The sequence below is a fragment of the Bacillus rossius genome, chromosome 14, assembly GCF_032445375.1.
Source record: "Bacillus rossius redtenbacheri isolate Brsri chromosome 14, Brsri_v3, whole genome shotgun sequence".
In the NCBI taxonomy this organism is placed as follows: Eukaryota; Metazoa; Arthropoda; class Insecta; order Phasmatodea; family Bacillidae; genus Bacillus; species Bacillus rossius.
Window position 1 is genome coordinate 46781139 of NC_086341.1, and position 15679 is coordinate 46796817.

Genomic DNA, 15679 nt, shown 5'->3' on the forward strand with positions numbered 1-15679 from the left:
GGGGAAAGGGAGGGGTTCAAGGTCATGGAGGGAAGATGTGACGTCAGGGCAGTGCTGCCACGTAACCATCACCGGCTGGCCGGCTTGCATGCTTGGCTGCAGGGCCACTGTCAGCTACCACAAATGACGTACAGTAGGATTATACATACTTCCACAATTACAAATTGGCTGAAGGAAAAAAAGTTTCTTAAATAAGCAATTTAGCAAAACATGTATTTTAAAAAATAAAATTTGTGGATGTATTTTTTCCAATATCTCAGAAACCTACCCCAATACCTTGATTTCAGCCAAATCCCGCACCAGTTACCAGGTATTGGAAACTACCTGTTACTCTAGTTTGGGAACCACGGCAATGAGTAACAAACATGTGACTGAACATGGGAAACGAACCGTACCTGGTGTCATTGGACTTCCACGGCTCCTTGTTGTCGCGAGAGTCTGTGCGCGCGGCGTCCCTGCGGTCGCCGGGCGGCGAGCTGTTCTTGCCCGCGCCTCTCCTGTGGTCCGAGCTGCTGTCCCTAGGCCGCTGCCCGCTGCCCACGCGTGACTTGCCCGGAGACTGCCGGCCGCCGCCACCGCCGCTGCTGCTGCAGACACATCACCCACACGTGCAGTCCCCCTGTAGCGTTTATTCATTGGTAAACCATTTTGTTGCTTTTATTCGCTCCTATATCGTTTTTACGATTTTCCAGTGCCTCTAACCATACAGCACCAAAATGCAAGTTACATCATGGAATTAAGTAGCATTTAACCAAAAATCTTTTAATGTCTTAAAATCAAGGAATGTTATTTCTAGGAATAAAAAAAATTGTACCAAAGTGCATGGATCAGAATAATTAATTTAATTTGTTTTATTGTGCATCTCTTATTGAATCATTATTAAACCAAAAATTATTGTTAGTTTATATTTATTGTTCTGAATGTATCTGTTTCAGACCAATTTATTATCGATTATTTTATCAAAAAAAAAAGCAGCATGCAAATTTTACCACTATTTTGGTAACATTTAAAAAACGTTTATATGATGATAAAATCAATAAACGGAAATCCTGTGTTTGAAAACTAACTGGACTAGACTCTTGTGTCCTAGCAGCGACACGTACTTGAAGGCCTTGTCCTTGGAGGCGCCGGAGTCCGGGGAGTCCTTCTTCCTGGGGTCCTTGCCGCTGAGGGGGCGGGACTCCCGGCGCGGGGAGTGCTCCTTGGCACGGCCCTTGGGCGTGCGGCTCCGCGCGCGGTGACTGTCCTTGTCGCGCTCGCGCTCCTTGTCGCGCTCCTTCTCCCGCTCCCTCTCGCGGTCCCGGGCCGCGCCGCGCGGGGAGACGCTGCGGGCGTGCTTGTCCCGGTGGTCCAGGGACACCGCGCGGCCCGGGCGCGGCGGCGACACGGTGTGCTTCCCGCCTGCGCACACGCCACACGGCACTCCACACTTCACAGCTACCCGAGCCATGTATCAGCTTGCAGCGTGCACATGCATGATTTCTGCTCTTAGCTCATAGCACCGTCCACCTTTCAGAACGTTCCGACGCCGGCTACAAGCCACAAGGAACATGTTCAGACGCACCTTTACAATGCAGCAATTATTTTTTTTTTAATCCATCTGTTACTTCGTATTTTTTTTTAGAGGAACCTTTGGAATGATAATTATAAAGAAAAAAAAATAGTTTTTTTTTTTATTTGTGTATTTCATCAAGAGCATCATCTGATAATATCTATTCAATTTTTTACTTCCAAGGAGACATTACTGAAAGACACCATCTTCGTTTCAATCATTTTTTGTCAACCAATTTCTTTATATCATTTAATGTTATCAATTTTTTGCTGTTTTCGAGCATAGCTCACAATAATTAATAGTGACCGAATAGTTACTCCTGTGAAATAATAATAGTTTTTTTTACAATTGAATTATTATTTTTTTCGTTCAGAATGGCTATAACAGTAAATACACACTATTTTATGGTGTCAGAAAAATCAACCAATAACAAAATTTTAAAAATAACAATACTTATTATAATTTACAGTTTCCACAGTGTGTCCAGACAATTCTGAAAAAAAAAAATTCTGGCTTTTCATGACCAAAAAATACTGATTTATATTAATATTTTTATTTTAAATAACTTACATATTTTTCAATATTTAAAAATAAATAATAAAGATAAAACATCTCCACAACTGAACAAGTTCTATCTCTACACTTTCTGTATTTCCAACATAACCTCACATATGCCATTTCAGAGCATGTATGTCAATAAACTAATTCACTATCTGAAAAAAAAATTCTTTCACTGTCTGTACGATGGCAGACTGCAGCATAACATTTTTCCCCTCACGAATTACGATCACTGGGGAATTTCCATAATTTTTCCAGGATTCTGAGTGAATTCCCTTACTTACCCTGACCAATCTCACCTCCACTGACTTTTCCCTGATATTCCCTGACTTTTTAGAAGGTGGCCACTCTGCTTCCAACAGAACTGCCGAATTCAGCTCAACGTGAACGTTGCACACATTCGTTTATTTACGAGTGTTACTCCAAAAGACTCATTTACTGTTGAAGTTACCAGATGTAAAGGAGTAGAGTTTTATGAGGAAAGTACTCACATCACAACTGCACCAGTGACGAAATATCAAGCCTAACTGCATTTAAATACGGACCTAAAAATTGTTATGCGATGCATCTGCTGCGTCGGCAGTGACAGTTCCGTTTGCAAACCAGCCGTTCAATGTTATATTCATTAAGATTTGTGACATACCCACCGACAGGAATTACAAACACGCGAGAGATAGTCGCTGCATGTGACCAGGCACTACGCGAAGGGGCGACTGAATTGTTGCCCATTGGAAGGGCAGCCCTTCCGGATTTTTCTGACAGTGGTTTATTTGCACAGAGACTGGAAGGGCAGCCCATCCAATTTCTGAAAACACGATTCCTTTTAAGAGTTTAAATAATCCTGAAAACTTGCCCCTTGGATGGGCGGCCCATCAGGATTTTTCTAACAGTGGTGTTTTTGAAAGCTTGTCTGAATTGTTGCCCCTTGGATGGGCAGCCCATCAGGATTTTTCTGACAGTGGTGTTTTTGAAAGGTTGTCTGAATTGTTGCCCCTTGGATGGGCCGCCCTTCAGGATTTTTCTGACAGTGGTGTTTTTGAAAGGTTGTCTGAATTGTTGCCCCTTGGATGGGCCGCCCTTCAGGATTTTTCTGACAGTGGTGTTTTTGAAAGGTTGTCTGAATTGTTGCCCCTTGGATGGGCCGCCCTTCAGGATTTTTCTGACAGTGGTGTTTTTGAAAGGTTGTCTGAATTGTTGCCCCTTGGATGGGCCGCCCTTCAGGATTTTTCTGACAGTGGTTAGTTTGTAAAGTGACCTAACCTGACCTAACCTAACCTAAACTAAACTAACCACTGTCAGAAAAATCCTGAAGGGCTGCCCATCCAAGGGGCAACAATTCAGCTCCCCCTACGCGAAGAAGCAGTCCGTGCAATCACGGCGACGAGGAGGCTCACCCGAGGGCTTCCCCCCGGACAGAGGGGCCCGCGCCTGGGAGCCGGACCCGCCCTTGCCCTTGGCGAGTGGGGGGGAGGGGGAGCGTCGCCGGCGCCCGGGCGGCGTGAGCGAGCGCTTGCTGGGCCCGCCGGCGGCCGCGGGCGGCTTCAGCAGGGACGGCTGCTGCTTCCTGGGCGGGGGGGAGGGGTCCCGCTGCCGCTTGGCGGAGGCCGAGCGGGGCCGTTCCCCCGGGCGGTGGCCCGGCATCAGCTTCTTGCCGGACGACGAGAGCTCGTCGCCCTTCAGCGACGACCTGCCGCTCCTTCCGGGCAAACACAGGCTGGCTATCACGTTCGCGCTCGCGACGAAACGCCAAAATATTCAACACACTTGCACGGAAATGAACCAATCCAACCAGTAAACAGTTTAAAAATCACACAGGTCTAAAACAACCCAACGATAATACCAAGTATCAGGATTAATATTTAAGTTCAGCACTTTACAAAAGTTCTACCTTGTTGTTACATATCATTTGATAACGCACACATTCCTGTATCTATAACCAAACTAGATCATACCAACAAAAAAATATTCACGGGATTTATTGTACGAAATACTGATAAGACTCACAATATTTCTGACATTTCACTGGGCTCCTCTGTTTCCTGATAAATAAATAAGGCTACGTAATTTCCGTGACTGGTCGTCTTTCAGTGATCATTGGCACCACTGGCATTTGACAATTCCCGAGACTAACATCTCACCGGCTCCCAAGAAACATCTCACTCACACATTTTCTAATCATATACTGGCTCTCAAACACACATGCACATCCAACGTGGGAATGCGATCATTCTTTCACACGTTCACACTCTCTCACTCTCCCACACGCACTTTGAAGCACGCTCATGTTACTCATATTATTCAGTCAAATCCAAAAAAATGCAACACATTACTTAAATCACATTATTTCTGTGGAGTAAAAATAAAAATTCAAGTATGCAATAATCCAAATATTAAAACCCATATTACTAAAAATTTGAACTATTTTTCCAATACTTTCAATATTTTAGTGGAAATACTATCTCATATCAACTTGCATTCATATGTTACTAAAATTAACACGGTATGCAAAATTGATACGGCAGTTAACATTTTTTTTTTGTTTGAATACTAAATTACCATTCAAGCAAAAAAAACCAACCATTGAAAATCAGTGGAATGAAGTCTTGCAGACCTGATGTTCATAATAAATAAATAACTTCAAACATACGAGGTAAGTTGTGAAATTATTCTACACAACTCTGTGCATGGTTCACACTAATTCAAAATGTGTAATTAAGTTGTTTAGACAACAAACAAGATTATAAAAAAATTAAAACTCATAAGCAAAAATAAAAGACATGCCCACATCAATAGAAGTTTATAAATATACTTTGTAAATAAAAAATTTGAAGAGAACATTTACAAGAATGTTTCTCAAAAAGCTGTGCCGATCACAAGGTATCTGCACAGGTATTGGTGGTATATAAAAAAAAACATGCACAAGATGTTTTTGAAATACTTCCTTTGTTTGTTGATGGCGACAGATCACAGGCCCTCTTTGCTGCCACACCTTGTCAATCAACTTTTATTTTTAAAGGAAAATCTTAATCATTATAAAGTGTCCAATGGTTAACTATGAGTAAACAAGAAAAAAATTACCTAAAAAAAAAAATGCTGTAGTGTTTCAATGAGCTTGCTTTTATTTTAAGATTTAATAGCTTTTCTAACTACTTTACCATTCAAAACTAATCCCATTTGGTCAAATCCTCTTACATCTAATTGTTATATTTCTCTGTTTAATATTATCAGTGAGTTAAGTATTGTGAGGTATCAAAGCCCTTAGACAGAGATTCTCTGTTTAATATTATCAGTGAGTTAAGTATTGCGAGGTATCAAATCATGTGCCCAAAGGTGTGCAGAGCTTCAGAAAAACATGACATGGGTTTCACATCTTATGCGGTTTTTCGTTTTAACAAATGTAGTGCGATTCTTACTCCAATTTATTACTTTACGTTAAAAAATAATTATAATTGTAGTGTGTGAAAATAACAATCCAGTGTTGGTTTTTAACAAATAAGTTAGGAGTAAGTATAAAGTGTTTAGTTAAAATATTTTAGCAGTACGTGAAAAGCAGTTTGAAAGGCGCCATTGTGCTACGTCCGCCGGCCGCCGGCAAGTGACGCGACTTGCTCGGCTGGAATTTGGCTGGAGGAAAGGAAAATATGAAAACAAACTAGCGAGTGTGTGCGGCCACGAAGCGGTGTTGACGGTTCTACCTTATCTCCACATGTCTAGTCCGACAGGTTTTCAAGACCCAACTGTGACCCAACAATATTGTTTTCTTGCTTGAGATTTCCCAGCTTTCAAATGCAACATTCCATGACAAAACTGCATGGATTGAAAGCCGCTCTTCAAAGCACAGCATAATTTTTACATGATGCCACTGGTACAATTTTTCAAAGGCACATATACTTGCCTATTTATTTTTACTTTTTCCCAGAAGGTTGGGCAAGCCTATTACTAATTATTATATTATAAAAGTGCATCACGTATCAGTCAAAAAGACATTGTTTTGGTGAATTAAGTATCACTGAACAAATAAAGTGTAGAATTTGATGAACAATTGGTGCTATCTTTATCAACATACAGAGTTCATAAAATCTTGTCTCTAATAACGTGCGACTATAAACTGAAGTGATGCATAAAAACACAGGTGCAAGTTACCAAAAAAGGATGCTGGGAATTTTGAGTTTCGTGACTTTCCGCACCATTACTGTTTATTTCGTAGCTCTTGAGTGACATCCCAGCCAGCTCTTCAGTTGTAAACTTGTAAGAACCGTACGCTACGCACCACAGGCTGATCACATCACTCCCAGGTCTGAGTCTCATTCTCGGCTCTCAGCATGTGTGCCTTACGCTCGGACGGCCGGTATAAGCCATTTTGCTATTTCAGAGTCTTCACAGTAGGAGGATAAAACCAAGCAAGTGAAATACAGTAATCTCCCTATTATCCACGGGCAGATGAACCGCGGTTCGGATTATCCGCACATGCTACGAAAAAAATACAGCACATATGTAAATCTTTATTTTATTACAAGTTAGCAAATTTGAACTCTACTGACGAGTGTATTGTGTGCAGTATACAGTAAAACGCCACAGGCCTTCTATAACTCACGCAGTAGGCTGGCATGAATTGCTATTTTTTTCTCTGTCGTGCTTTGTTTCTAGTCGTATGGTTGAGCACTTTTATGTTTACATTACTGAAATGTATTGTATGTTAATTATTCAGTAAAATACTAAATATTTAGCATCATTAAAAAATGTTTAGATTTTTACGTTGAAATTAATGTTTCCTTTTTTTGTTTCCCATTTTCGGCTCTTTTGCGGATTATTCGCGATTTTCACTATCCGCGGTGGCCCTGCCACTTAATTTCACGGATGATCGGGAGTGTACTGTAATACATTATTTTACAATAGCACGCAGCTGGAAAGCCAGGGACATATATGCAGCGCTACTCTTCGTGGACAATCTAAAGTATACGTAAAGTGGCAGTCGGAGGAGGGGTGAGGGGGAAATTGGAGATACCTAACTACTCTCTGAAAGGGTAAATGGACGTTCCCCACTCGCTACCCGGCTGTGGGCAGGGGTGGCGAAGAAAAAAGGTTATGATGTTTTTGGGCACGTTTATTGCCGGAGAATTAATTCCTTTCTCGGCCAAAAAAGTCTCAGAGCTGTAAACGGTCTCCTTCCCTCTTCCACTGAAAAGACAAATATGTGGTCTCCACAGAATCTCAGCATGTTTCACTAGATGTTACACGCACATCATTTTATATTTTTAAAAAAAATTGAATGTATACACTTTATTTTTATTCATTCATTAAAAAAGAAATTGAAGGGTCCAGCAAAAATGTTTGTATGCTTAATTATTTTGAAATACAAACGTTCAAATAACACAGATTCTACTGTAGCAATAACTTCCATACCTTTGGAGGAAAAAAAATAATCACCGTGAATTATTCTAAAAGCGTCAACAGATAAAAATGGCTTTAGGGTGAGTGGTGGTGAAATAAAACTTTCAAAAACATGACAGCGTGTGAGTCTGAAACTGCTACCATTTTTCATATCAACATTTTTCTTTCAATCCAAACAAATAAAAATCTTAAATCTCTGAAAGTTCTTCACTGATTGCTTCAACATTTAGACGCAACGTTGCACTCAAAAACACCCGTGTTTTTATATACCTATGTCACACCTGTGACAGGTAAAAAGATAGATAAAAATACAAATAGGTAAAAACGTAAGATTTTTAATATTTTCATTGCTTAGCTCAGGGCCAATCATTATAATAGTGCGGTTTGGATCTAGACACCGATTGCTTCTCACATGTTGCGTGTTCTGGAGCCGGCAAACCAGACAATCTCTTTAGCTGCACAGACAATGGAACAACAAAAAAAATTGTATGCCCAAAAGAATTGTGAAATAAAACATATTCAAAACAAGTGCTTTCTCTTTCCTTTCTTGTCCATTTGAGCGGACTCAGCCACAGAAACACTGAAGCGATGCCACCATGGCAAGGTGAACCCACCCAACATTAGAGGCCGCAAAAATTAGCATTTTGCTATAGATGTTATTTGTTTTTGCGAATTTGTACTTCAGATGCTAATATAGATTTATATCATTGATGCTTTTTAGCTAATTTTCTAAATAAATGCTTTTTTTTTTCAGCTAAATTAGTTTAAATGTCATTCATTTGCAAAAATCTCTGCCACAGACTTATCTGATCTCACAGAAGGAAGGAGTATGGTTGGCTAATAAGATTAAAAAAAAAAAAAAAAAAAAAGTTGCTCTTTCTTGCTTTATGCTTTAGTGGGAGTGTGAAGTAGATCACAGCAATACTACAGATAATGGAGTTCCTCCAAATGTTACACTTTACCCATGCATTCTGGTTACTGTTCTTTGCACTATACCTCGTGATATTGCCATGTGTGATGCAGTCAAGTTACATGCATTCTGAAATTACTTCGAAATACAACCCAACCCAATTAATACAGTATTTCTGTGTATTATTATATGAATTTAACCTGCAACATAACATTTGTTGGCATATTGCAGAACCAATTTTTTTTTTTTAGTTAAATAAGAATTAAGATAATTTTTTTTGTGGTTTTAATCCAAGAAGGCATTAAAAAAAAAATTGTGGGTTTTAGACAAAAGTGAACTAAAGGGTTATTTGAAGGTATTCGTATATATGAATATTTAGTTTACAAATAATGTATTTAGAATGTATATATAAAAATTTGAATTTAAATTGCTAATTTCACAATAACAGATGATAATTTATAAAATAATAGGTGCTAACTTTGGAAGAAAAAAAAATGCTAATTTTTCCAGCCCCTGCCCAAAACACACGTGTTCAACGGAAAGGATGTGATGCGTTGTTCAAAGTGCAGCACACTCGCACACGTGGACACACACACTAACACACACTCACAAGGCTACATCGCGGTCCCACAGATCTTCCAGGTAGAAGCACGTTGCCTGGTGTTCACTACGACAAAACACAACACTGTTGAGCAAATGATCAGCGACCTAGGCTTTAAAAAAAAATTATTTGAACATGCATTTATTTATACCAGTAATCAGGGCCTGAATTTATGAATATTTATCACAATTGTTATTAACTTATGTCCAAATAGTTTATATTTTATTTATTTCCGGTATTTAAACGCATTATGAATTATGATTGATCTTTCGCTTTTGATTTAAACACAACTTATAACTGAACCTACAGCTGTCAGTATCAGTATTGAACGTATGACAAATCAACAAACCATAGTTTACCCTTTCCTTACAAGCAAATTCGCCTTCTTCATTGCCTGTAATGTTTTTGATTTATATTACACAAAAATATTTCCAACGCCCGAGTGTTCGTTTATACGCCATTCCGCAAAAAGATTGAAACTTCAGGGCTAGTTTACCTCACACCATCCAGGACGCGCTAGCAGCAAGTCACGGGATAGCCTTTCATGGAAGACATGCAATCATATTTTATGTAGATTGAAAATTTTAAGTTAGTGCTTTTTAAATATATAATAATTAAAATATGTTATGGGTCAAATCCCAATTTTCTCTAAACTAAATCTCGATATTTGAAGCCCAAAGAGTACTTCAAATATATCCCTTGTTTTTGAATTTTAGGTCTAAAGATTCAAAAATAAAATAAATATACAAGAAAATTAAAAATATGAACAATAGTGACGAAATGATATTGCATTTCATTTATATGTAACAAGTTAAAAGTACAATATCTCAAGGAACGGCAGCAGGTTAGGTAAGAATATAAAAAAAAATGCACCTCGTAAACTACAGAGAGGTTATCAGAATTAAATTTTTTTTTGATTTAGTTTATTTTTTTTCTAATATTTTAAATTCAAATCTAGAAGCCTTGAAATACCCCGTTTTATCACCTGATCGTAGCACGCGCGGAATCGCCACAGCGTTGTTTTAGGGCTTCAATATTTTGACGGAAAAGAATTTCTCAGCACGAACATCGATTGATGTTACTGGTCCCGCTGTTAACGCTGGCCGGGGGAATATCGGTCGGCCCGCACGGGAAGGGCGTACCTGCCGGGCTTCTTCCTGCCCGCGCGGTCCGTGCCGGACGAGCTGGAGCCGCGCCTGCCCTTGCGGCCCTGGTCCCGGCGGCGGCGGGAGGCGGAGGAGGCCGAGCTGCTGGTCGAGCTCGACTCGTCGCTGCTGGTCGAAGTGTCCGAGGTGCTGCTGGTCGAGCCCGACGTCGAGGAGGAGCTGCTGAGGCCCTGCGACACACCCGCCCCCTCTCCGCTCGCTCGGCCGGCCGCTGTCCCAACCTGCCGCCGGCACCGGCGCGACTGAACACTTGATTCCACCAGCGGCGTAGCCAGGACTTGTGTATGAGGGGGTGTTAAGAAGCATGCCCCCCCCCCCCCCTCCCTATTAAAGCGGGGGCTCCGGGGGTTCTCCCCCGGGAAAAATTTGGATTTTAAGGTGTAAAATAGTGCTATTTTAGCAGTTTTCGGTACTTAAATTTAAATATTGTAATGGTAAAAATGTTATTAATTTTTAATATGAAATTTGTTTGAGTGATGAATAAGAAATTTAATTAAAGATTTGGTGCTAAGAAAGGGGGGGGGGGGGGTTGAACCCCTAACTCCCCCCCCCCCCTGGCTACGCTCCTGGATTCAACACCGGTGACACGAAGCCCAGGCCCCCCCGCATCATTCTGCGAGCCCCGTTGCTAGAGGTCACGATGTCCCCCCCCCCCCCTTTTTTTGACGTGACAACGTCTAATAAATCGATGAACGCCGGCTGCACGCACGAAAATGTGTCCCGTTACGCACATTGTCCCGTTACGCTGTGTCCCATCACACTCATTGTCCCGTTACGCTGTATATATTCCTTTATTATTAAAAAAAGTAGCAACTGTCGGCGAGCGCAATAATAATAGGTTATGTTAGATATTTCATTACAGTTTATTTATATGGAAACTTGTTCATAGTTATATTTAAACGAATAGTTAATGTGGTTTTCATTGCTTATTACAACAACAATTTCGACCTTAAAGGTTAATTATTCTTGCATTTTAAAAATCTGATTACTAGTGTTATTTCAAGTATTTATTCTTTTATTATTAAAATAAAATTGATTCAATTTTATTCATAAAAGTATGCAATCATTTCATTAATGTTTTGTTATGACGTTGTTACGTTAAACTATCGTCCGTAAACCGACTTTACAGACAACCAATTTTTTTTTCTAACAGAGATAAAAAAAAATGTTTTTTTTTCCTTTACGTAAATTGTTTTAGTTATATTTTTTTTTAACCTTTTCACAATTATTTAAAAAAAAAAAACATTAAAACTAGTTTTAAGTCAATGTTTCGATTGTCAACGAAAAATTTATTTCGAATAATGGCAAATAAATGAGTGCAAGTGTTCTGCACCGTCTACACGGTGTCACGTCGGATGTTGGTAGTTTTGTTACTCGCAGTTGTAGATTCAGACACGTTCTGTACGCACAGCACATTCCGAATAATATTACTCTGGTGTAATATTTCATCGGTAACAAAATTTAGGCCTTACTGTTTGATTTTTTTTCTATGATTTATTTAAAATAGTCTACTTTTTTTTGTTTTAAGTTTTTTTTCTTTCCTACGCAGGCCCCCTCCTAGACCCATGGGCCCCGTTGCCACAGGAAAGGTAGCACCGGCCATGTGGGGGCCCTGACGAAGCCCATTGCTATCTTGGAGATATCGCGCTAAACCTCTCTACAAATCTTAACTGCAAAAAAATAATAACCAACCAAATATTTCGCAATTTGTTTAAATTTTACTGCCTTTTACCCACACCCGTAAAGAAAAAAAAGTGTATTTGTACGGACATGTAAACGAGCGGTAATGACTAAACAGTTAAAATTAATTAGTTTCGGAAGAGGTTTTCGCTTTATAACACAACAAACTGGACAGTCCTGCTACTGGGTTTTCTATTACATAGTAAGTCTTATTTTGCTTATTTATTAATATGATTTTTACAGAGAAGTCAAAAATAACACTACTTTGTGAAGAGTAGAAGTAACATTTCAGGCCACCTTTACTGCTGAAGCCACAAGAATACAGCCAGCGTATCTGCATATACCTGATGAAACATTTTGAGCACTTTTTTTTACAAACAGCAAATAAAAGTTTTTTTACAATGTTTATAGGTCAAAATGTTTATTTATATGTTATATTAATATGAATAATAATAATAATAATAAATAGGCAAAATAAGACCTATTATGAAAAGAAAACCTATTTGCAAGACTGTCCAGTTTTTTTATGTTAGAAAGCAAAAACCTCTTCAGAGATAATTTCCACATGATTTAAAAGGAAGTCCTCAGCCATTTAAATTTAATGTGGGACTTTAAACTTGAGACATTCTTTAAATGATTTATGCAATGGGGAATTTTGATTTAGTAAAATTTCTTAGACATACGCCACTGTAGGTTTGCACTGTTTGTCATGGGAAAAAAATTCAAGAAGGCAAATTAAGAAATAAAAATGAAAACATAAACCCACCACAGAGTACAAGCCTAAATCACCTGAAGTCAATCAGATGAACCTAAACAGGTGTTATGAACAACACAACTAAGACAGCAACAAACGAAAACATTCAAACTTAAATATCAGATAGCGCAAGAATTACATGAACAGAATTTAGTAATTAATAACAGCACAGACAAACACAGTGGGCTAAAAACGACAAGACAGTTTCAAAAATTACAATTAAATGCAGGCAGACAACAAAACCCGGACGACGCAGCAAATACACTAACAAAACGAAGGAAGATAAACATATATTATGGAGAACACAGACAAACAGAGTACGTTTCCCATGACAAAACAGTGCTAAACTACAATGGCGTTATGTCCAGGAAATTGTATTAAACACAAACTTGAGCGTGCAAGCAAAAGTCGGTTGACTTTCGTTATAGTTTACCTGCAACCACAACCCCACTTTACCACCATTAGACCCCGGTCTGCTACCATTAGACCTTCCTCTGCTACCATTAGACCATGCTCTATCACCATTAGACCACGCTCTACCACTATTAGACCCCGCTCTGCTACCATCATACCCCGCTCTGCTACCATTAGACCACGCTCTGCTACCATTAGACGCCGCTCTGCTACCAACAGACCCCGCTCTGCTACCATCATACCCCGCTCTGCTACCATTACACCATGCATTGCTACCATTAGACTCAGCTTCAGTTTCACCCAAGGCACCGCCCTCTGGAAACTGTGCTGCCAGACACCACTCTGCACGCCAAAGAACAGGAATACTTCTCGTACCTTCTTGGCCTTCTTCTCCTTCTTCTGTCGCTGCTCCTCCTTCTCCCGCCTCATCTGCAGCTCCAGCTCTCGCTGCAGGAGCTGGCGCCTCTTCTCCAGCGCCTTCTCGTCCGCGTACTCCAGGTCCGTCTGGTCCCAGTTCTCCCAGCTGGGCTCCGGGCTGCGCGTCTTCCTCACCACCACCGTGGAGTGCAGGCGCTTGTTGGCGTCGTCCTTGCCGCCGTGGCCCTGCGCACACCCCGCGTCCCCCTCGCTCCTGTCCGTGCACGCCCCTCATGGGCCTCTCTGGCGGGGGGGGGGGGGGGGGGGACACATGTCCCCTCCAAAAATTCCTTGTGGAGGGAACACAATAGCACTCGAAGGGTAAATTTTTTTTCTCCCTTTCATTTCATTCTAAACAATCCTTCAATCAACGTTACATTATCATCATTACATTGTTTCTATTATCATTATTACATTACATACAATACATTCTATTTGTATATATTTTACATCTCTTCGCCAAATATATTTACATACCATGTCCCCCCCCCCCCCCCTAAATTTACTTACCAGAAGGGGCCCAGTCGCCGCTTCACGTAACCTCGCGACGCAACCGTTTCGATTGTCTACGACTATATGGCAAACAGCACCACCGACCAGGGAAAATACAGTGAGATTCACCTCAATTACCTTATTATAGCTGTTAAAATATACAATTCATTACATAAATCTTTAGTTTAGGTCTTTATCTATATATCCAAAACGTTAATGCACAAAGTAAAAAAAAAAACATTTTTCGGTTTATATGATTTTTTTTTAAATAAAGTAAATAAAAGCAGAATACAGCTGATACCATACAGTCATGGGTAAAGATCCGTGGAGAAAAATCACAAGAAAATATACATGTATTAAGATTTTGGGTTTTTAACATTGCATATATTTTTTTTTTTTGTAATTCAAAGTTTTATTTAGTTTCAATTTTTTTTTTTAACTTGCTCTCATCAATATATGTAGCAGTATCGTTTAATGTACACATTTGAAGTGTCTTATCACAAATTGTTGGAGCAGTTCATAAATGTAATTGTACTTGACATGTACTTATTATTACATGTGTTTTAATTTTTAATGACGGTACGGACGAAATCCACTATTTTTAATGACAAAATTTACTTTTTCATAACACCATAAAATCTTGGCTCTGTTTATAACAGGTTTTTCCTACCAAACAAGACCCTATTCAATGGTTTTTATGACTTAGAGAATTTTTTACGTCAGCCCTAGCATATACTGAAAGCATTAAATCATGTGGTGTACAGTTTCTGATTAACCGTTCGTATGTAGCCATTACCTTCAAAATCTTAATTTTTAGCAATCATTCATGAATAAATAAAAAAATTAGGTTTCCCAAAACCATAGAAACCTCAGTTTTAGGGAAAGCTAATTTTTATTGATTAATGGATGATATACTAAAAATAAAGAATTTGAAGACAAAGGCTACATACAATAGGTTAATTCAAAACTGTACACCGCATGATTTCATGCTTCCAGTACATTATATGACATAAAAATTTGCCATTAAGTTCATAAAAACATTCAATAAGGAATTGTTTAGAAGAAAATGCTTTTTATAAACAGTTACATATAGTAATATTATGAATTTATTTAAAATCACGTGCAAAAACACTAAATATTTTACCCAACATGTTTGAAATTTATTTATTAGCTAATGGCAGATTTTTATGAAGAAATATTTAGGACCTATAATTATAGAAGAAGTTTATGTGTGTGTGTGTGTATGTGTGTGTGCGTGTGTGTGTATACACACACATATATATATATTCCATCTGTCAAAAACCACAATATGATTTTCCATCAAGTGACCAAAACACAATTAGTCAAGCAAAACTTAACTTTAGAATATTTTTCTGACTTTTTACAAATAACAGACAAGCAGCTTTAATGTGGAAACAATAAAATGCTAAAGAACTGAAATTGAAATGCGTAAGAAGTGTAACATGAGAAGAAATTGACTAATGATAAATGAAAAATGTAAACCCGCAATGTGACAGGGTGAACCTGAGCCTTCTGGCTAACCACAGTTTTCCCAACCACTGCACTGCGGCACGCTGGTGTGCCATTAGCTTCCGCAGATCTTGATACGTAAAGAAATGTTAATGCACATACGTTCAATCAATTTTAACATAACCATTACTGAATACTAAATAAGAATAAATTTACTTTATTTTTATTATAAAACTTTAAATTTTTTGTAAAAAACAGACAAAAGTATATACAA

At 39.0% G+C, this 15679-nt stretch overlaps 1 protein-coding gene across 3 annotated transcripts in view; it reads right to left on the reverse strand.

The window, feature by feature from the left end:
* LOC134538863 (uncharacterized) overlaps positions 1-15679 on the reverse strand; it is a 74768-nt gene that overhangs the window by 47772 nt on the left and 11317 nt on the right. For 2 of the 3 annotated variants that reach the window (XM_063380432.1, XM_063380434.1), the window contains exons 4-8: positions 13402-13629; positions 10155-10348; positions 3505-3806; positions 1104-1401; positions 396-587 (exon numbers count right to left, since the gene is read on the reverse strand). In XM_063380432.1, the coding sequence (XP_063236502.1) occupies positions 396-587; positions 1104-1401; positions 3505-3806; positions 10155-10348; positions 13402-13629 (1214 nt within the window). The remainder of the gene's footprint in view (positions 1-395; positions 588-1103; positions 1402-3504; positions 3807-10154; positions 10349-13401; positions 13630-15679) is intronic. The other variant, XM_063380433.1, reaches the window with a different exon arrangement.